Genomic DNA, 21,501 nt, shown 5'->3' with positions numbered 1-21,501 from the left:
AGCAATCAAATAATGGTTGTCTGGTCTATACACAGACATCAAAAAATGCCATGTGCTGAAAGAAGAGGTTTTATAACTCTGACAGAGCAGAAATGTAATGAAAATGACACAAGATTCATGTAAAATGTGGGATTCTGAAGGAAAACTTATTTTGTCTTTAAAACATCATGAGGGCAGCATCACTTTAACATCTTATATTCTCGGACCTGATCGCAATTCAAACAACTAATCAATTAATCAAAAGAATAATAATGTTAGATCAATTGATTAGAAAATAAACATTAGTCGCAGCCTGTATCACTTTGTTCACTGTAAATCGCAATATTGATCTAAAATCCCTTAATAGTTTGACCTCCCGTTTAAAACTGCTCAGCTAAGTACAGGGATGTGGGCGGACGATTTAAAAATCAAGAATAGCTACGTGTCCAGGAGCATCAAAATTTGATGGAAGGGTTTTGTTTTTAGTTTCCTGTATATCAGACAGTAGCTAAGATATGATGTAATTTACCATGACATGTTTCGAGGGAAACTTTCTCCTTTGTCAGAAGTGTAAAGCTTAAGGCTTAAATAAATATGAATTGCTGAACAGGAATCAGAACCTTTTCAGAACAGGTTAGTAAAGGTTTAAAACTAAAGGGTTGGCAGGACTTATACAGAAAATCCATGAGGACGGAATCCACCATCTTCCCACGTAGCTATAATATTTAAACTTCATGTCAACAGTTTTAAGCAGCAGAGTAAAAACGCCACACCAAAAAGCCTGCTGAGCATAAATAAACTCAATAGCATTGTAAGCGTTGGGACTGGAGACTTTCATGAAACATCAACTTCTTACAATAATTCTTGACACGGAAAAACAGCGCATGATGGACAGGTAAATGAGGACATAATTAGAATTTCAAATCCGCTGTAGTGAATGCACCGTGCCATTAGTGCTTTTAGTGAGGTATGGTTCATTATACAGAACCCATTCAAGCACAACGAGGGTTTGTAAACCCAGTGCCGCTCAATAATCATTTCACAAAGAGCAGCAGCCATATTCAAAGTAAAAGTTGATAAAATCTTAATTCCCGCGGTTGAAATAAGCCGATCTGCTTGGTCTTGTGGAGCATAGATTAGGTGTAGTTCTAATTACTGGAGACTGGAGCTTGTATCGAAGCGCACGGAGGAGATTGACAGGAGGAGTGCTGTCAAAGGCTGATTGGGAACGCTGATAGAGAGCGTGTAACGGCAGAGGAAACTCTCTCGCTCTTGTGCATAATACAGTACGACTGGGTTGGTATCTCATCACTGAAACTGGAAGAACTGCTGTGAAATGTATTTACTGTGAATTAATTTATGACGTAAGGACGGTATTGAGCCGTATATGGTGACGTAAGCTTAGGTACACAATTTACTGACACATCTAAGCGTGATGCTTTATGAAAACTAGCCCGAAAGCCTTCATTCTCATTAGGGCTAATCGATATGGTGAGAAGCAGTAACTTCTTGGATTTAAATGCTGCGAAAAACCAAGGAGCTCATTTTTGACTTTAGAGGAAACAGCACTGCAGCAGAGATTATTATCTGCAAGGAAGAATTTAAATTGTTTCTTACAAATAGTTGGGCATGGTTTTGACAACCAACTTAAATTTGATGCGAACACACGTCGTGTCAAACACTGCACCTTTTAGTGTCATTTTTAATCAGTCCTGTATTGAGGGCCTCCTGTGTTTTTGCTTTATTTGATGGTTTAAAAACCTTTCTGTCAAATACAAAAACAATTCCATTGTGAAAATAAGTTCAAAAATCCCAGGAGTGCAGCAGAGAGACTTCTTTCTGTAGGGCACAGATCTTTCAAAAAGCCAATGTGATTCTTAGCTCACAGAAACATATTCTGTGAGTTTTCTTTACAGCCCTCAGGGCGTCGCCATGTTGTCCCTTATTAAAAAACAAATAAGTATCCAAAATCGCCTTTAATATTTAAACTCTAAATTATTATTTAGATGTAATGTCCTTTTTACTGGATGTTATTTACTAACCTCAAAGCTTCTCTTTCTTCAGAATTGCTTCATTATGTGTTACATGTTTTTGTATGTTTGGTTGTTCCCCATGTGTTGTTTTAATTTTAATTAGTAAAGCGATCTGAAGCTATCGGAATGTTGGAAGTGTTTGCAATATGCCATTTATATATGTGCTGGGATATCATTGTTATATTTAATACTCTTTGGTACAATGAGTTTTTATTTTCATGCAGAATCTCAGGAATAAAATATTTGTTTTAATGTTTTTATTTTAAACATATACATTTCTGTCAAATGAAGGACCTTGATGTTATTGTGATACATTTACTTAGTTGCAATATTTATTATTGCTTCAGCCAATATTGCGCTATTAAGATTTTCCTATTGGTGCCCAGAGCCAGAACAAAATGTGGGAAATCTGCATTTCAGTTTCATAGAGTTAAAATCTGGAACCGTCTCCCTGAGGTGGTGAGACCGGCCCTCGCACTGGCAGTGTGTAAATCTATAGGCTAAAGCGGTTTAGCCATGCTTTTGAGTGAAGCCTTTTTTAACTACAACTCATTCATTTTAATGCTTTTATTTATGCTATTTAAGCTTTCATTTTCAGACAGACAGACAGACAGACAGACAGACAGGACAGACAGACAGGACAGACAGGACAGACAGGACAGACAGGACAGACAGGACAGACAGGACAGACAGGACAGACAGGACAGACAGGACAGACAGGACAGACAAGACAGACAAGACAGACAAGACAGACAAGACAGACAAGACAGACAAGACAGACAAGACAGACAGACAGACAGACAGACAGACAGACAGACAGACAGACAGACAGACAGACAGACAGACAGACAGACAGACAGACAGACAGACAGACAGACAGACAGACAGACAGACAGACAGACTGACTGACTGACTGACTGACTGACTGACTGTGCAACTGACTGTGCAACTGACTGTGCAACTGACTGTGCAACTGACTGTGCAACTGACTGTGCAACTGACTGATTGACTGTGCAACTCTATTTGTTTGCAATGTTGTAACACAGACATGTTAAACGCAAATAAAAGAAAAAAGACAAAATTATAGGCTTCTTGGGTAGGAAATTATAGGTTGAAAGGGTGGGCCGGGAAAGCTGGGACATATGAATACATTATAATCGAGTCTCTTCTTCCAAGAGCAGCGAGGTTCTGTAATGTACTGATGGGCTAGAAATAGCTATGGAACTGGTTAAGATTTTGTCCGTTGATTGAAGAGTGCACACGCTTTTTCGCTCGCTCCGCTTGCTATCGCTGCTTTCCTTATTTATTTTGCTTTTTAATCAGTTTTTGTCTTCCAAACATTTTTGCTTTAGACTTTTTCAAGTAAACCAAGGATTTTAAGAACATTTTTCCAGTTTTAACGACATATCTGACGCCAGCGACATGTCCGGGAGAAGAAGGGAGAACTGTGAACGCTGTCGGAAATATCAACAAGAAATTAATGAGCTGAAAACACGGATATTTGTTTTGGAATCTGAAAAAGTTCTTCACGATACCATTCCTGTGTCAACCGACGGTAAGAAGAGCACACTTTTTACAAGAAAAACTGCTACTTTCAACCTAAACCGCAGTGACTCTGTGTCGTTTCCAAAACTGTCTAAAAACCAGAAAGACCAGGCTGTTTCTTGGAACAAACTTGGAGCAAAGCCTAAACGATACAAAGATAAGGTGAAGTCACCTAAAATACAGCTCACCAACAGATTTTTACCACTTTCAGAGATGGAATTAAATGAAAAAAGGAAAGATGACGTGGCTAAAATACAGCGAGAAGGATCTGTGCCAGGAGCCAAGGTCATTGTTTTAGTTGGGGACGGCGCGATAAGTCACGTGACGCATGAAAAGATAAACACACATTCTTTTCCAAGCGCCACTGTTTCTGAGATAACGTCACTCCTTCCAAATATTATGGCTAAGCATGGAGGAGCTAAACAGCTGATTGTGCACGTGGGTGCAGTGGACATGCGGCGGGAACAGACTGAAGTTTTGAAAAAAGACTTCTTGAAGTTATTCGACGTGCTTGATAAAATGGAAATCAAAACATTCATAAGTGGACCTCTTCCAAACATCGACAGGAGGATAAACAAGTTTAGCCGGCTTCTTCAGCTGAACACATGGCTGTCCAAAGAGTGTCCCCCGAGAGGACTACACTACATTGAGAACTTCTATCTATTCTGGAAACGAGAGGACCTGTTTAAGAGAAATGGCCCCCACCTATGCAGAGGTGGAGTGAGGGTGCTGACAGAGAACCTGCTCCACGCTCTGAGGCATTGGACTGGGCCTGGACAGGGTCCTGAGCAGATAGTTAGAGAAGAGAGGAATGAGAGAAGAATTCCTGCTCCATCAGCCAGAGACCGAGCCAATGTTTCAACATCAAAAGCACCACAACCTCAGCCTCCACCAAAGGATTCATCAGCAGCTGCTCCACCACCACCAGCAAAGGATTCAGCTCCAGCTGCTCCACATTCACCTCCACCGCCTCCAGCAAAGGAACAATCTTCAAAGGCCTTGGACCCATCTGTGACAAGCCCAACAACATCCCTGTCATCGCCCCTGCCTTCACACCAGCCCTGGGTTCCCCCTGCAACATCTACTCCCACTAAAGATTCTTCATTCTCCTTCTCATCTCCACTCTCACCCATGGGCCTTCCCAGCCATTTTGAAAGTCTGATCAAATCAGGCATTAAGATGGCTCCACTCACGCCCAATATAGCAAGGGCTATGTCAATACTTATCAACTCTTCCCTGCACAAGCCGACTACACCAACAAAAGCCCCACCACCCATCCCCCCTCGTCTCTCACCTGGTATCTCCCATAGCTAGGATGCACTGGGTCTCAGCGTTGCCGGGACTTATTGTCACATTAAAAATCAAACCAACCCGGGGCCCTATGTAAAAAGAGCCCCCCCTAGTGCTATTTCTGTAGTCACATCATCACAGAGATGGAAAAACAAAATGCGAGTCAGGCCCAATCTGAGAAATGTGATTCATATTCCCTGTGAAAAGATAAAGCCCAGTCTCACTGAAACTAGTCTGAAACTTGCTGTGCTAAATGTCAGATCCTTATGTAACAAATCTCTCTTAATTAATAATTTTATTTCTTCTTATAATCTTGATTTTATGTTTTTAACTGAAACATGGCTTGACAAAAACACAGGAAATGTAGTTCTGATAGAATCTGCTCCACCCAACTTTAAGTTTGAATCTGAAACACGAGAAAACAAAAAAGGGGGTGGAGTCTGTGCTGTCTTTAGAGATGAAATAATTACCCGCAGGTTGTCTTTTGGGGTGTTTTCATCATTTGAGTATGTATCCTTTAAAATGGAGCTAAAACGGTCTCCATCCATTCTCTTCATTGTTTTATACAAGCCTCCCCAGCACTGCCAAAGTTTTATTGATGATTTTACTGAGATGCTTTCAGTCATATGCACAGACTTTGATGGTTTGGTCATTACAGGTGATTTCAATGTGCATGTTGATAATATTTGTGACAGAAACGCTAAAGAGCTTGATGCTGTCCTTGAAACCTTCAGTCTTACTCAGCATGTGAGAGGCCCCACCCACAGCAAAGGACACACTCTAGATCTCATAATTACAAAGGGGGTAAATATTTCAAATGTTAATGTGATCGATGTTGCTCTGTCTGATCATTTCTGTGTCTTCTTTGACCTGTCTGTTTCTCCCAAACCTCCGGTTGGTACTGCAGTTGTTCAGAGGAGACACATAAGTGATGGCACAGGTGCACTGTTTATGGAAATGATAAACTTCGAAAATGTCTCATGTTCTAATGTAAATGATTTGTTGAACTCTGTTACATCTAGTGTTTTGAATGTTCTGGACACCATCGCCCCTATAAAGGCTAAAATGGTTAAAAATAAGCAGAAGGCGCCGTGGAGAAATGATGATTCGGTCAGGGCACAGAAAAGGGAGTGCCGCAGGGCCGAACGGAAATGGCGCAAGTCAAAGCTCCAGGTTCAAAAAGAGATTTACAAAGAAAAGCTGAATATGTACAACCTAATCTTATGTAGAACTAGGGAAAGATATTTTTCTGAAATAATTGGAAGCTGCAGTAACAACTCGCGTGTCCTGTTTGCCACAGTAAACAGATTAACAAACCCTCCAGCTCAGCTGCCGTTAGAACTCATTTCCACATCCAAGTGTAATGAGTTTGCATTATTCTTTAATGACAAAGTTCAGGGCATTAAAAATGCTATAAATCCCACAATGCAAAAAATTACCCTAAAACCACCAAGACACTTAGAGCTGACTCACTTTGCACCAGTAACTGACAAAACTGTCCATGAGATCATCACCAGTCTGAGTTCATCTACATGCTGCCTTGATGTGTTACCCACCAAATTTCTAAAGTCTGTGCTGAACAGTTTGTTAGCACCACTCACTCACATAGTTAACATGTCGCTTCAATCTGGAACATTCCCAATGTCTTTGAAAACTGCGGTCATAAAGCCTCTCCTAAAGAAGAGCAGTCTTGATGCCGCAGTACTGAGTCATTACCGGCCCATCTCTAATCTGCCATTTTGGGGCAAAGTCCTTGAAAAGGTTGTTTACCAACAGCTCACAGATTTCCTCTTAATAAACAACTCATTTGATGTTTTTCAGTCAGGTTTTAGACCTCATCACAGCACTGAGACTGCTCTTGTCAAGGTGACAAATGACATCCGCCTGAACACTGACACGGGCAAAGCCTCAGTCTTAATTCTGTTAGATCTGAGTGCTGCTTTTGACACTGTCAATCATGGGATCCTCTTACAGAGACTAGAGGACTGGGTGGGCATCACTGGCACTGCCCTAAACTGGTTAAGGTCCTATCTGGAAGACAGGAAGTACTTTGTTGAAATTGGTAGCTGTGTCTCAGACCACATGACCCTGACCTGTGGAGTGCCCCAAGGGTCAGTCCTGGGTCCCCTTCTGTTCAACCTCTACATGCTGCCGTTGGGTCAGTTGATACGCAGTGAAAATGTGTCCTATCACAATTATGCAGACGACACTCAGATCTATGTTTCACTATCGGCAGGTGACTATGGACCAGTAGATTCACTCTGTCACTGCATCCAACAGATCAGTTTGTGGATGCAAAACAACTTTCTCCAGCTGAACTCAGACAAGACTGAAATAATCGTTTTTGGCCCACAGAAACAAAGAGAAAGTGTTAGCGGTCACCTCCAGAGTATCGCTCTAAAACCTACAAACCAAATTAGAAATCTGGGGGTAATAATGGACTCAGACTTGAACTTTAATAGCCACGTCAAATCAATAACATCAGCAGCTTTTTACCATCTAAAAAACATTGCCAAAATCAAAAATATAGTGTCAAAACCAGATTTAGAGAGACTTATCCACGCGTTTGTCTCCAGTAGATTAGACTACTGTAACGGCCTGCTCACTGGTCTCTCCAAACGAGCTGTAAAACAGCTGCAGTACATCCAGAACGCTGCTGCTCGGGTCCTGACTAGAACCAGGAAGTATGATCACATTAGTCCTGTTCTCAGGTCTCTGCACTGGCTCCCTGTGGCTCAGAGAATAGACTTTAAAGCAGCTCTGCTTGTGTACAAGTCTCTCCATGGCCTAGCACCAAAGTACATCTTGGATATGTTAGTGCCATATGAACCATCTCGGACTCTGAGGACCTCAGGGACCGGCCTCCTGCTGGTGCCCAGAGTCAGGACAAAACATGGGGAATCTGCGTTTCAGTTTTATGCAGCTAAAATCTGGAACAGTCTTCCTGAAGATGTGAGACAGGCTTCTACTCTGACAATGTTCAAATCTAAGCTAAAAACTGTTTTGTTTAGCTGCGCATATGACTAAAAGGATTTTTTCTTTGCACTCTTCTCTTTTGTTTGTGATTTTATTAGTTTAGAAAATCAGTTGGATTGATAATTTTTAATTTAGTTAATTTTATTGTATTTCTGTAATTTCTTTGTGATTTGAATGCATTTTTCCTGCTGTGAAGCACTTTGAATTGCCTTGTGTATGAAATGTGCTCTACAAATAAACTTGCCTTGCCTTAAGATGAACTGAAAATAAAAAAAAAATAACGGTACAGAAAATAATTGGCAAAAACTGAAGTTATAGGCACGATAAATGAGATAGAAAATAGAAATAGAAGCTTACTTTCAGGGACATATTCTGATTGAGAATCTAGAATATCATTAATACAGGAATGTTTTCACTTCAAAGTTCATTCCCTGGCTAGAAATCTGTATGAGACATGCTCAACTCATGACTTATGAAGAGATGGATGCACATAAGGTAGGCAAAGTCAAAAAGACACTTTCCAACAGATAGCATTGTGTTAAAACCGCAAGTAAAGCAACAACATAAATCTAAGATAAGAAAACTTTTACTCGTCCCACAATAGGGAAATTCACAACCTCTGTTTTTCTGTACGCTGAATCATCTGCTCAATCAAACTGCTTTGTCCTGTATACATGTTGTTCAAAAATTAATTATTCACGTGGTGCACCTATTTAGAGAACCTGAAAATTACAGCTTCCCCATTCAAGAAAGACATGCACACTGCTGGTAATCAAAGGCAATAACTCAAATTTTCTTACTTGAATGGATCTGCACCGATTATCCCCGTCAGTTTCGCGGGGGTCCACCCTTCTCTTGTTCTCTCTAAGAATGGAAACCAATTTAGACCGGTTTCTCTGTATTGTTCAGCTGCAGAACAACAACAAGCTGTTCTTCCTCTGGCAGTTACAGCTCATTAGAAGAAGATCAAGTCAATATTCCCAGAACTTGGTGCACATCACACAACAAAGCACACAACGCCTTTTCAAACATTAGTAATTGTAAACAGCCACCAGCCACCGTTGTTTAAAACTCACTCCAGCTGACAGGAAATAATGTACCTTCTTTTTGTCACGTCATTCAAATGATACAAATGGACAGGGGGGGGGGGGGAAAACTGATCGAATTTGTTTTTTTTACCATGCCGCACGGGTCCAAATATATATAGTCTGGAAAAGTGCTCAAGTGTAAAAAGGATGCTTCGTTCAAAGAAAAAAAAAAATCCTGGTTCTGTGAAAAATTTTAGAAAATGTATGTTAAATCAGTTAGTTTAAAAAGGGGTCTCCAAAAGGCGGCCTGCGGGCCAAGTCCTGACCCCAAAGCAATTTAGTCTGGCCCGCGGTCAAGTTTCCCTTAAATAAATATATATTTATTTATTTTTATTGCAGCTCTACCGCAGTGTCACGATGGGCCATAGAGCCCCGGTTCATCTGAAACACTGCTCTGTTGAAACACAAATGTGTGATAACAGTAAATAACAGCTTCATTGATGATTTGGTGTAAATGTAACACCAGCTTAAGGACCGTGTACTCCGAGTGTTTGGAAGTCTGCTGCGGAACTTTACACGCCGTGGCACTGGAGGACAACGTGTTTTCCGGGCTTGGTCGTTGGACTGAAAGGCCTGGAGAGTGCACAGTAAGTCAGACCACTGGGCGTGAAGTGTGGGTTGTCCCATGTGTTGGGTTATGAAAGGTGGACCGCTGTCTCGTCCCGGGACATGTGCACTTTTGTTTTAGGCACATATACTGTACATTCATAAACTCATTTCTCTGTGAATATGTATCAGATTGTAAGAAAACAGAGAACGTGACTATGGATCTGTTTAGTGCTATCAGGAACTTTTTCACATTGTCCATTTCGTTTGCATATATTTCAATGCTCAGTTTAGTCCTGCTCTAGTCCTGCTCTAGTCCTGCTCTAGTCCTGCTCTAGTCCTGCTCTAGACCTGCTCTAGACCTGCTCTAGACCTGCTCTAGTCCTGCTCTAGTCCTGCTCTAGTCCTGCTCTAGTCCTGCTCTAGTCCTGCTCTAGTCCTGCTCTAGACCTGCTCTAGACCTGCTCTAGACCTGCTCTAGTCCTGCTTTAGTCCCGCTTTAGTACTGCTTTATAGTTTATCCATGATCTTCTGGTAGATATGGTTTGTTTAGTCTCCGCAAAATCGGAGTCCTCAGAAAAATCTGGCCCCCTGATAAAAAATAATTGGAGACCCTGGTTTAGACAATCAAAAAGCCTTTGTAACAGCCTGGTTATTAACTTAAAATATGCAACGACACAGCCCAGCAAAAGCATGAACAAAGACTTAATTCATAAACAGCAAATAGTTATTAAAGGTTTAAACAATTTTTTTGGCCCAAATCTGAGTCTTATTTCCTCGTGGCGTGGCCTATTAGTCCTGCCACGTATCAATCATAAAACACACCTACCGCTCACCTGCAGCCTCGTGTGGCTCGTCCCCCGAGAGCAGCACGTTTCTGCGTGTCTAAGCGCATTGATCTATCATAATATAGTTCCCTCAGTGTACGGGACGAAATGAAGACGAGAAAGACAGTTCGAGCTGACTCAGAAGAAGACGGAAATCTACGGCAGACGAGAGATGCGATCCGTCGCGCTAATAAACAAACGCACGTGTGTGTTGTATCAGTCTGCACGGGGAGTGCGCATGTACACTTCCACCTGCCTTCTCAAATCGCGGAAAAATCGTCCATTGCGCCTTTAAGAATGATTCAGACTTGGATACTACTTAACAGATTAGGGTTAAGAGTTAGGGTATTAATTAAGTACAGTGGTCCCTCGCTATAACACGCTTCACCTTTCGCGACCTCGCTGTTCTGCCGATTTTTTTTGTGCTTTTTTCTTTTTTAAACAGCGCATCGTTTTCTGCGTCCTGATTGGCTAAGGGACTGTAGACTATTGTCAATCAATTTCTTCTGTAACGTGTCTCTGTAGCTAAAGAATGGATAAGTGACTCCAGAAAAAAGAACATTATGCTGGATATCAACATCATCCGCACAAAAGCTAAAAATATTTATGAAACTGTTGCTGCCAGCGATGACGTCCATGACAGCGAGGAGCAGGAAGACGCGGAGCTCAGGCCATCGACAAGTCTGTGTGTACAGCTGGAGCGGAGGCATACGTGAACAACAAATTCAAAGTGATCGTCGAGGAAGGTTTGAACTTTGAGGGTGTTTAAACAAGAGAGAAATGTAAGGAAATGTTAATGCCTGTCTGAGAAAAGTGTATACAGTGTGTAGTGGGGGTTTTCTCAACCTCAGATTTCACTTAGTGCAGGTTTTATTTTAGAACGTAACTCCCGCGATAAACGAGGGACCACTCTAGTTACTAAGCCTGGATTATTCTGAATAAACTATTTATTTGTTCACACTTTATCAAGGCTGTTAAAAGTGTAATCATCATAAAGTGTTACCATGATTACAAGTCTTCTTTAGTGCTCTTCTAGACACTCAACAATGACCTCAGTCATACAGAGCCGTGTCTTAAGCCTCACTTATTGAGCTTCTAGTGCTACTTCTGAGTGCGCCCACCATGTAAAGGTATTCTTAAATTATTCAAGTTATTAAGGTATTCTTAAATTATTCAAGATTATATTATAGTATATGGACTGCATCTATCAGTCGACTATAAAAAATAATCGTAGTCATTCATTGCTCATTGTCATATTATTTGGACTATACAGACTAAAACACATACAAAACTGTTTTTATAACAGTGACAGCTGCATTATTAAATCAAAATGTCAAAAAGAGATACAAAATTGGATTTTTATCAATAAAACTCTTTATTTGTAAATACTCTCTATTTAGAAGCCTTCAGTCACCATATTTCAACCTGTATTTGGTTAAAAATTTCTTTTAAAAAATGTCAATGTACAATAGAAACAATCGAGTCGACAAATCCAAGAAATAATCGCTGACAACAAATCATTGGAGCCCTAATAGTACATTGCATATTGTGAAAAGTTACCATTTGTTACTTTTCAGCTTCACTAAAATATAAGCCCAAGGACTGGTTTGTTTGGGGTATGAGTTATTTATAGAGACTTACCTTGCTTCTCGCTGCTGAGTGACTGCAGTAGTTTCTCTTGTTGGTCTAAGCGCTGCAGGAAATCCGCCTGTTCCAAGTCGCGGCGGTGCCTCAGGGCCTTCAGCTGATCCTTGGTGTGCTGATGCTGCCTCCTCAGGCTCTCCTCTCTTTTGTTACGCTCATTCACCTCCTCACATAGCCAGCGGACCTTGGGCTGTGGGAGGAAAGAGAATGAAATGATCAAAAATGGCTGCGTTGGACTCTTTAGAAACTAAGGCTGAATTATTAAGGAGTTTTTTTTTTTTCCATTAGTTCAAGGCACAGGGGTTAAATGTGTTTAACCTTGCCTCAAACTAACGATGAAGGATTTGCAAAGGTTCGCCGCAAATTAAAATAAGGATCTAAATTGATTAAGGGAACAGAACGAGTTAGGATTTCAACAGAATAACAACAATTTAAAACCTTTTTAATACAGGTGCATCGATACATCGGCATAGTATTGGTATCGGCCGATATTCACACCATTGAGTAATAGCTGTTTCAATCCAAAATCACGGATATCAGTCAATTATGTTATGCTTTGGTAATGAGAGAGTCAACTCTGCTGTTGCTTCTGAAACGGGAAGAAAACAACATCTGCTGTATATTCAGAACAGACTGTAAACTTTAATCCGGTCTTTATTCTGAGTCAAAAGACCTAGAAATTATAAAGTTACAGACTTTGAAAAGCTCTAGAAACGTTTCAGACAAAGGTTATTGTTAAGTCAAGTCACTTGAGAACTGTGATAAACGTGATGTTTTTGTCACGTTTAGTGTGAGAGGTTTAAAGAAGGCGACACGAGAGTTCTCTCTGTGTGTGTGTGTGTGTGTGTGTGTCTGACTGAGGAGGAGAGTGTGCTACTGTTACAGGAGGCAGAGAAACACGATGACATGCGAGAGGTTCAGAGAGACACTTTAGTCTGAGAAATAATCTACTCTAAATAAAACGGGAAATTCAGAGAATGGACTAATCTTACTTTAATAATGAATAATCATATTATAGCCTATAGCCTGCATATATCTAAACATAGTGCTACATATGCAATATCAAACTTTTTCCTTTTTTTCCTCCAAAGAAAGGTATCGTGTGTTCTAACTCAACATCTTAAAATAAATGTGATGCTTATTTTGCAATAAAAATGAATTAGTTTATAACTATATTTATTTGAAAAAATATTATCCCCAAAAAAAAAAAAAAATACAAATGTTTAAAATAACCAGGTAATGTAGAGAAAATCGGTCTAATATCCGTTACTGGCCCAAGTGTTTCCCCATAACATCGATATTGGCCTAAAATTTCCATATAATAACTTGCCAACATAATGATTATGCAGTCAATTTTATATAACTGGTTACAGATGTTAAATCTAGTAGTATTATCATCATCACAAAATGTTTTTCAATCTCTAGTGATTAATAATATGCATTTAATACCTAGAAGAATAATACATGAATATGTATATGGTGAAATTGTGTCTCTATTAACAAAACACATTATTTTTGTCCTTTTTTAAAAGTAGTACTATTTATTTTCTCCATTTCCATTCATTTTTGGACAACACAATTACCAAAGTTGACAAAGTATGTTCAATAGAAAAAGCCTCGATACAACTTCAACACTGTGACAGATGCTCTCACTTTTCCTTTTCCACTTGTTTTCCAATTAACATAACTATTCGTCTACTGTACACGAGTAAAGTAATGTAAAGAAGCCTCTTGCAGGGGAAAAAAAACCCTCAAAGTTCCTGGTTATGCAAGAGCTATAATTGAATAGTGCAGCATAAGCACCGTGTTCTGCTCATCATGCCACGTGCTAATCCCATGTTCTCTCCATTATGTAAAGGAGCGGAGGAAAAGCTGCGTTCGCTGCATTCAATCCTTACCTTTGTCTCAGATAACCAGCGGTGGGGGTCTCGCACTAATCCAGGCTTCTGCAAGATTGCCTGGTAAAAGAGCAGGAAGTGAGTCACGTTGGCAGCATTTCTAAGAAGCACTTTTCACAGAGCATGGCAAACAGAGGCGTCCACATGTGAAAATAATAAGATTAACATTGAGCAATCTCAAATCAGGAACTTATTTGTGGAATGCATTTGGTAACAACTAAAAATTCTGTTATGGACCATCATTATTTGGACAACGAAGACAATGTATAAAATGTAAGAGCTGATGACGTAAATCTTGGCGGCGAAGAATAAGACGTTGTTTAATTAACTATTTGTAATCAAAAGAGTAGATGACATGTTGTTGGTCATGCTAAAATGCACACAAATATCAACTCACTGACAAACAACAACCCTATACAGCTTAATGTGTTAAAACTAAGAAAAATACACACTATACAGATTGAAGTATTTTTTCTTCAAATCCAAAAAAAAAAAGTACTTTCAAGAACGGCAGGGAAACAGAAGCAGAACAGCAGCGCGGCTAAACTAATATCACAGTGCAATGGCCATATATGTTGCACCAGATTCCGTTGATGCATGTTTTTTTTAGCATAAAATACATCTTCAAGTATTTAAATGTATGTAAATATCCTTTAGTTATGCTATGTTGGGTTGATAGATGCTGTGGGATGATTTGAAAAAGACATCAAAACAGAAGCAAAACAGTAGATCTACTATTATCACAACATTGAACCAACTTTCAGTATCTACAATATGACTAAATGTATATCTTGCTGAAAATCATATCTACACATCTTAAATATCAAAGTTTGGCCCAGCCCAGTGTGACAGTTTGACGCCTCCGCAGGGCTCCTCGTGTTTGTGCGTTGTCAAAATGAGCTATGGGAGTACGAGTCGTGTCAGCCTCAGCCACACGGCTCCTAATGACTGATGACACATAAACGGGCACATGTTTGTAAAGGTACAAGTCCAAAACAGGGCTTTACTTTAATACAGTACCAGAGTTGTCTATGCAAAGTTACAATACTCTTACTTCATCCAAACTCAAAAGGAACGTACAAGAGTTTCCACAGGATTCTCACCCAACAACGCCCCCAGTTCAAGAAAATTGTTTCTTCCGTATGGCTCGAATGTCTTTTGACGTGCACAGTATTTATATATAGTATTAATATTAGTTTTAGTCTTATACGTTTTTCCCCTATAAGCAATTATGTTCGAACTCAATTTCTATACCGTATTTTTCGGACTATAAGTCGCACCTTTTTTCATAGTTTTTGGCTGGGGTGCGACTGATACTTATATTTATACTTATATACTTATACTCCGGAACGACTTGTATGTGATATTATTTGTTATTATCACACTTGCAACCGCAATTCATACTCCAGTGTGACTTATATGTTTTTTTCTTCTCCATTATACTTTTTTTGGCTGGTGTTCTTATACTCCGGTGCGACTTATAGTCTGGAAAATACGGTAACTTGCTTTGAGCTTTGTTTGTCCAATGTTCCCCAAAACCACATGATTTGTAAATAGAGTAAGGCATGACAAGTTTATGCCTCTTCCTACTTCCTTTTGAACAAGTTGAATTGGGGTTATGGCCATCTCCAACATCGATGTTGTAAGTAACCAAATGAAGTGTAACTGTTAATTACAAAACAAGATTGGATGTATTTAACTAAACAAGTGCAACGGTGCATGTTAGACCCTTCTAGCCCCCATGTGATATTAGTTACCCAAAGCTAGAATAAAATTAGGTAAAATGGCTGATGGTAGTTATTTTATATAAATGCAGAGTTCTAGCAGTACTTGTTATTCAGGTCCGGCCAAATTTAAATGACAAATTGCTTAAATGGCCGAGCAGGTTTTATAATAAAAAGTCAGCCCGACTGGAGGCAACTGCTGCAGTGCAGTCTATAAAATATAAAGTAGCTGCAAGTCTATTGTAGTTTTAGACACGGGTCTGCTGGTGCTTCACAACTGACAATAGACCTTGTCCTAGAGGGAAAGTCTAAAGGTTCAGACCAAAAGCTCTTTGAATTTGGAGAGAAACTCTGCCATACTGCTAGATTATAGTATTGCAGTGAACTCAAAGAAAGTGTGATGTCTGACTTGCCTTAAACCAGGAGTCTCTGCAGTGAAAACAGCGAAGTCTGGCAGAAAAAGGCAAAGCAGAAGTACCACTCCTCTGACTATAGGCAAAGACCTCCTCATATTCCCAAACAGAAACCATGAAAAGGCTAATGCTACGGCCTGCTTTTCTCAAGTGCTCCTCATGGCACAATGTTTACACATGATATGCACTCAGCTGGAGTATTCGGCGGTCTTTTTCTGTCCTTTGCCTTGGTAAACAACACCGGCGCTGCACAGGTGTCAAGCCATTTTCCCCACGATGTCACTCAAGATCACTTCCAAGCTAAATGAATATCCAGAGATGTTGCCACAGCTGCTTAAAGTGGAGAAACGGCACGCAGCTGTGTAGAGGTCCCTGTCATAGCGTGTGATTGTGGGGGTGGATAAAACATGGCTTTACGATTCTTTTTACTCTTCCGAGAATCATCAAAGGCCGCCGCAACACTGGCAGACAAAAAGGAGGTGAAACTGTTGGGAAGGTGGAGTAGGCTGCAAGTTGAAAGTGCTGTCTGCGGAGTTGAAGTGAAAAAGGCCACAAGCAGCGGTAATCGGGTGTCTGCCCCGGCTAACAAGCAATAGCATGGGTTATGTCTCATAAGCTTAGAGTAAATGTGTGACTCTCTTAGATGCTGATAGCAAGTTTCAACAGATAATTACTCAATACTAGCTGCTGCTTTAGAACCTAAAATAATGTATACAAGTCTATAAAAAGTTCTGAATAAAGTTAAATTGCTGTGAAGCTCCCCGCCCAATTGTAGTTCTTTTATCCAGCTGCGCCAATTCTGCCTAAAGTTGAATTCAGGAAAATAGAACTCAAACATTTCATAAAAAAATTCAGCCATTGAATTTCAATTAAATTTATATTTGAAACGCCCCAAATCACAACAGCAGTTGCCTCAAATGGCGACAGTGAAAAACAGATTAAACAATTCTTAAGGAATAAACAGATGTTCTGCTATCCCCCGTCCTTCCATCCCCCTTCTCGGCAAGGAAAAACTAAAACCCTTTGGGAGAGAGTAGAAACCATGGTGAGGACCACAGTGAAGGAGAGATCCAACTCCCACGGACGGACTTGGGGACATGTTTCAATTTGCAGATAGATTATGGAGCCAGAACCACTCAGGAGGAGAGAGGTTATTCATCTAGACAGTTCATCCTGGCAGATGAAGAACCGTTGACTAGATTGAAGATGTAAACATTCAGCCGTACATGTTTGAGCCAGAAACTGGCCCAGAACAAGAAGATAACAAAGATGACAAACTTTCAGAACTGAGGCTTCAAATGAAGGCATCACAATGTCACAATGTTTGTTGTCGTTGTTTTTGTGAGCATCTCGTCATAAATATAATTTTGTGTAGTTACCCGTAGTACTAAAGCTGTAATATGTCGCTTGTTCAAATTATTTCAATAATTGGGGTTAATGGATGCAACGATGATGTGAGGTGGCTAATTTTGTGAGTGAAAACACAACAGTTTGTGAAAAACATATCGGGCAGTGTCTTTCTGACTTGACGCAGTCCGTGTAAGCCAATTTCATTCATTTTTATGATTCATCATAGCACCCGCCATTGTTCATGTAAAAAGAGCATTTTAAATCGAGAGAGTCAAGTATTTCCCTTAGTATCAAGATCACATTTTAAATTGTAGTATAGTAACCACTTGACTTTCTGCTTGCCTGAATGAAAAGGCGCACGCCACTGTAAATCACAAACCTTTTGAACATATTACACACAGTGCAAGGTTTGAAAAGGATGTGGATGAAGAAAAGCTTTTAATTTAAGTAAAGTTACACCCAAATAGAAATAATCAGGATTATAGCCAAAAAAGTGCAGTCAATCACATAGTATCATATTAAATGTATGTAATTGATCAGTTGACAAAAAAGTCATAAAGGGTTTTTGTCATGAATCTGATTAGAACCATCTTTCTATTGTTGCAGTTCATAATACTATTGCTATATTGGCACAGATCAACAGTCACTAGTTTCTTGTTGTGCAGCTCCATTTAATCAAGTCAAACTAAGAAAAAAATCACTCAACCACAAGTGATATTTTCCTCCATTTTGACTGTGGCAACAAGAACTGGAAGGAAAGGGGTCATCTTGGGGTAGCTGCAAACTAACACAGCTCTTAACTCTTAATGATTCCCCTCATTAAGCCAATCAGAAGCGAGTTTGACTTCTTTTCACTATGACAGATTACAAATGAGGCGCAGCACTGGCTCAAATAACTGGGTGGAAAACTGCTGGGTGAGATTAGCAAATCCATATCAGCAGATAAGAGCTGGCTAGGTTCATTAGCCCTGAGCGGCAGAAGGAACCAGTTTAAAAAGTAGGAATGAGAGGGCAAGAGTATCATTGCGGAACTAAATCTTGGAGTTGAAATTTGAGAAGTTGAATGCCCATTTATCACTGTGCAATCAATGGTCAGAATAATTTGAACTAGGAATGAAATATTACTTTTGAGTGGGGTGCTACATGTAGAAGCTATGACTCTGGGTGGAATAATGTATATCTTACATTTCCTCAATTACAGGTGCTTTTATTGACCAAACATACCTTGAAAAACATGCGATCTAACTGTGAGCGGATGCTAGAGGTGAGACGAGACAAGATCTTGAGATTGTTTACAATAGATTCATGGTGCAATTCAGCTCCATTTTCATTTATTTTTATTTCATTGTCTTTGAAGCATTGCTTTTTGAACTATAGTGTCTCAAAATGTGTAACTCACCAGTGTTTATCCTTTTTTTTTTTTACAAGCCAAATGTAAAACCATAGAAACAAATCGCACAACATAATTTTCCTCATTTGTGCACAATTGTGTGGCAATTCTCAAGAGATCTTGTCTTACGTACATCTCAGATCAGGTGGCATCAACTGCTAGTCTCCATGGAGATAGGCAAGTTTAATGCCATATAGTTGAATATTCCAGGAAAAGCTATTTTTGTTGTTTACATACAATATTTGCTTAGAATGCGATAGAAGGGTGAAGAAAAGCCACAGCAAACTAATGCTAATCTTGCACAAAAGCTCACAAGCTGTGTTCTTATAGTGAAAATATGTATTCTAGTATGAACATCTTATTATGATCATTTTACATTTATAAGAAAACCAGAATTAAGTATGCACAAACTGCTCTTTTGCATCAAAGGACTGCTTAGCATAAACCAACAGATATGTGTGACACAAACATTATGATATTCAGTTCCTGCTTCTTTGCATAAGATGCCTACTAAGAATTGTTAGCAGCTTTTTCTGTTCCACTGAGCCAACCAAAGCCAGAATAATAAACATACCTGTAGTTTGTCCTCTCCATTTTTGGCGAGATTTCGGCAGGCGAGGTCCAGCTCTTCTCCCATGGCTTCGAGCACGGCCTCTTGTTCCGCTTCCATCTTTGACACCTTCTCCTTGAGCAGGATCATCTCCGACTCAGATGTGCGCCTCCTTTCATTTGACCTGACCTGAAAAGGACAGAGACGGCAGCCTTTCATCAGCCCCGTGAGATGACTTTAATACAGTTCTTCAAAGATGGATTCAAAAGCAAAAAGAGAGTTTGATTTACAGTATGATTATCATTTACATATTTAGTGTAATTTTGAAAAGAATTAGATGCACTTAACATGCTTTACATACAATTTTAAATCTAGTAAACAATAAAAAACAAAACAGTGAAGTACTTTTTGAACTGTTGTTTCTCATAAACTATTACAGCTTAGATTTAACCAGCTGAAATCTTTAGTTGGTTTGATCGCAGCAGTTAAATGTGCCACAGAGCTAAGTGCCTTAATCATGGGGTTCAGCTTCCTGTTTGTTGGCAACACGTTGAGGACATTTCACCATCCAAAGGTTATATTTTAATTTTTATTCATTTTAATCGAAATTGGTAATTGCAATGACCTGCTAAGTTTTAATTTTTCATAATTTTTAAACCAGGGGAAACACTTTTTTGTGCTGCATAACAAATGTATCATCAGTTTCCAGAAGTGTATTGCTAGACATACATTTGCAGTTCTCTTTGTTTAAAGAAAGTATGTACAATGTATCCATCTAAATCTATTCATAGATTATTTAGTTTTATTCAAAATGTAAAGATGCCGAAATAAGACAACATTTATGGTAGGGTCGTGATAATTATCATATTGTGTGAACTTTGGCCAAGATGTTCTCATGTAGCCATCTTGTTTACGTCTCAGGCATCCATCTTGTTTATATCATGTGGCATATTTATCATATAGGACACAATCTGTTACTGCATACTTCTTCATGATCTGTAAACTGGTACAAATAAACTTAAGGCTGATCACATCTGATGCAAATAACAGCTTTTTGAACCACATTTAAACTGTAGGACAGACTTTCAGCATAATAAGCTGTACTGTTTTGCCTGTTTTCCTGCGTTGCACCAAACAAAGACCTTGAGAACGATCCTCGCCGCCTCTTTGCAGTTGATCATAGACTAAAGTTATGCTCTAAACGATTCCCTTCTGGATGTCAGCTGAAGAGGCAAAATTAATGAATGTTTCAACAAATCTCAAAAACACAATCTGTGCAAATGAACACAACCCAAAAGAAGGAAAAAAGTTAACTAAGCTGATGAAAGACCTCTTTAAAAAAAATATGCAGAGAAAAGCAGTGGCTCCCAATGAACAACAATGGCATCTTATTATTGAATATCAATTCAAGGTCCTGCATTACAAAACAAATCCAATTTGGACAGTGAAAGGAAAAACAGTCAACATGGAGAAATTGAAAGAACATGAGGAAAATGTATTATTTTTAGTGAAACTAAATACAATGGCAAAAGACAGAAGAGAGAGACAATTTCTGGCATATATTCAGGTACTGGAACCAAATGAGCATCAAACAAGTACCATCTCTCCAATCAGGAAAAGAAAATGAAACTGAAAATCGGAGGCTACAAGTGCATCCCTTTTTGAGTGAAAAACAAAGCTATGAAGAGGCTCCTCCTCTCTTTGCACTTTTCCGAATTACTGCAAATAACCGGCATCCATCTTGTTTATATCATGTGACATATTCATCCTATGGGACACAATAAACGGTTACTGTGCTTCCTCAGCATCTGTACACTGTTACAAATAATCTTCCGTCGGACGCCCCAGTCGCACACCTGGACATTTGGAGATTTGGACGCACATGTGAAAAATAAACTCACCAGCAGATGCGTGTTTGAGGCATCCAGCGCACATGCGCAGAGGAGGAGTTTCTGTATTCCCCGGTGTTGCCTTTCTCATGGTGAGATGGGAGTCCAGGTTGAGAGAGTGGCTTTGCTTTACAAAACTGGTGCGATTGACTCTGCAGCTTATTCGAGTCCACCAGATACTTCTGAGTTGAGTTTAGTGAATATAATATGGTTCTCCACTCAGGGATATGGTCTCCAGATAATGAAATGTGTAGGTATGTCACTGGAGCATAATCTCTGATTGGTTGCCGTGCCGCGTCGGCTGCCAAAAGCTAGCTTTGTTCAACTTCTCTGTCAGCGTCCGGACCATGGTCTGGACG

The 21,501-nt window shown here is 39.6% G+C and overlaps 1 protein-coding gene across 1 annotated transcript in view; it reads right to left on the bottom strand.

The window, feature by feature from the left end:
• The window catches only part of LOC140359686 (centrosomal protein of 128 kDa-like), a 67,899-nt gene that overhangs the window by 15,437 nt on the left and 30,961 nt on the right, over positions 1-21,501 (bottom strand). The window contains exons 17-19 of the mRNA XM_072444773.1: positions 19,278-19,442; positions 13,827-13,886; positions 11,926-12,118 (exon numbers count right to left, since the gene is read on the bottom strand). Of these exons, the coding sequence (XP_072300874.1) occupies positions 11,926-12,118; positions 13,827-13,886; positions 19,278-19,442 (418 nt within the window). The remainder of the gene's footprint in view (positions 1-11,925; positions 12,119-13,826; positions 13,887-19,277; positions 19,443-21,501) is intronic.

The sequence above is a fragment of the Eucyclogobius newberryi genome, unplaced genomic scaffold (genome assembly GCF_026437365.1).
Source record: "Eucyclogobius newberryi isolate DKJ021-1_F unplaced genomic scaffold, fEucNew1.0.hap1 SCAF_1, whole genome shotgun sequence".
In the NCBI taxonomy this organism is placed as follows: Eukaryota; Metazoa; Chordata; class Actinopteri; order Gobiiformes; family Gobiidae; genus Eucyclogobius; species Eucyclogobius newberryi.
This window is presented reverse-complemented; position numbering and strand designations above follow the sequence as displayed.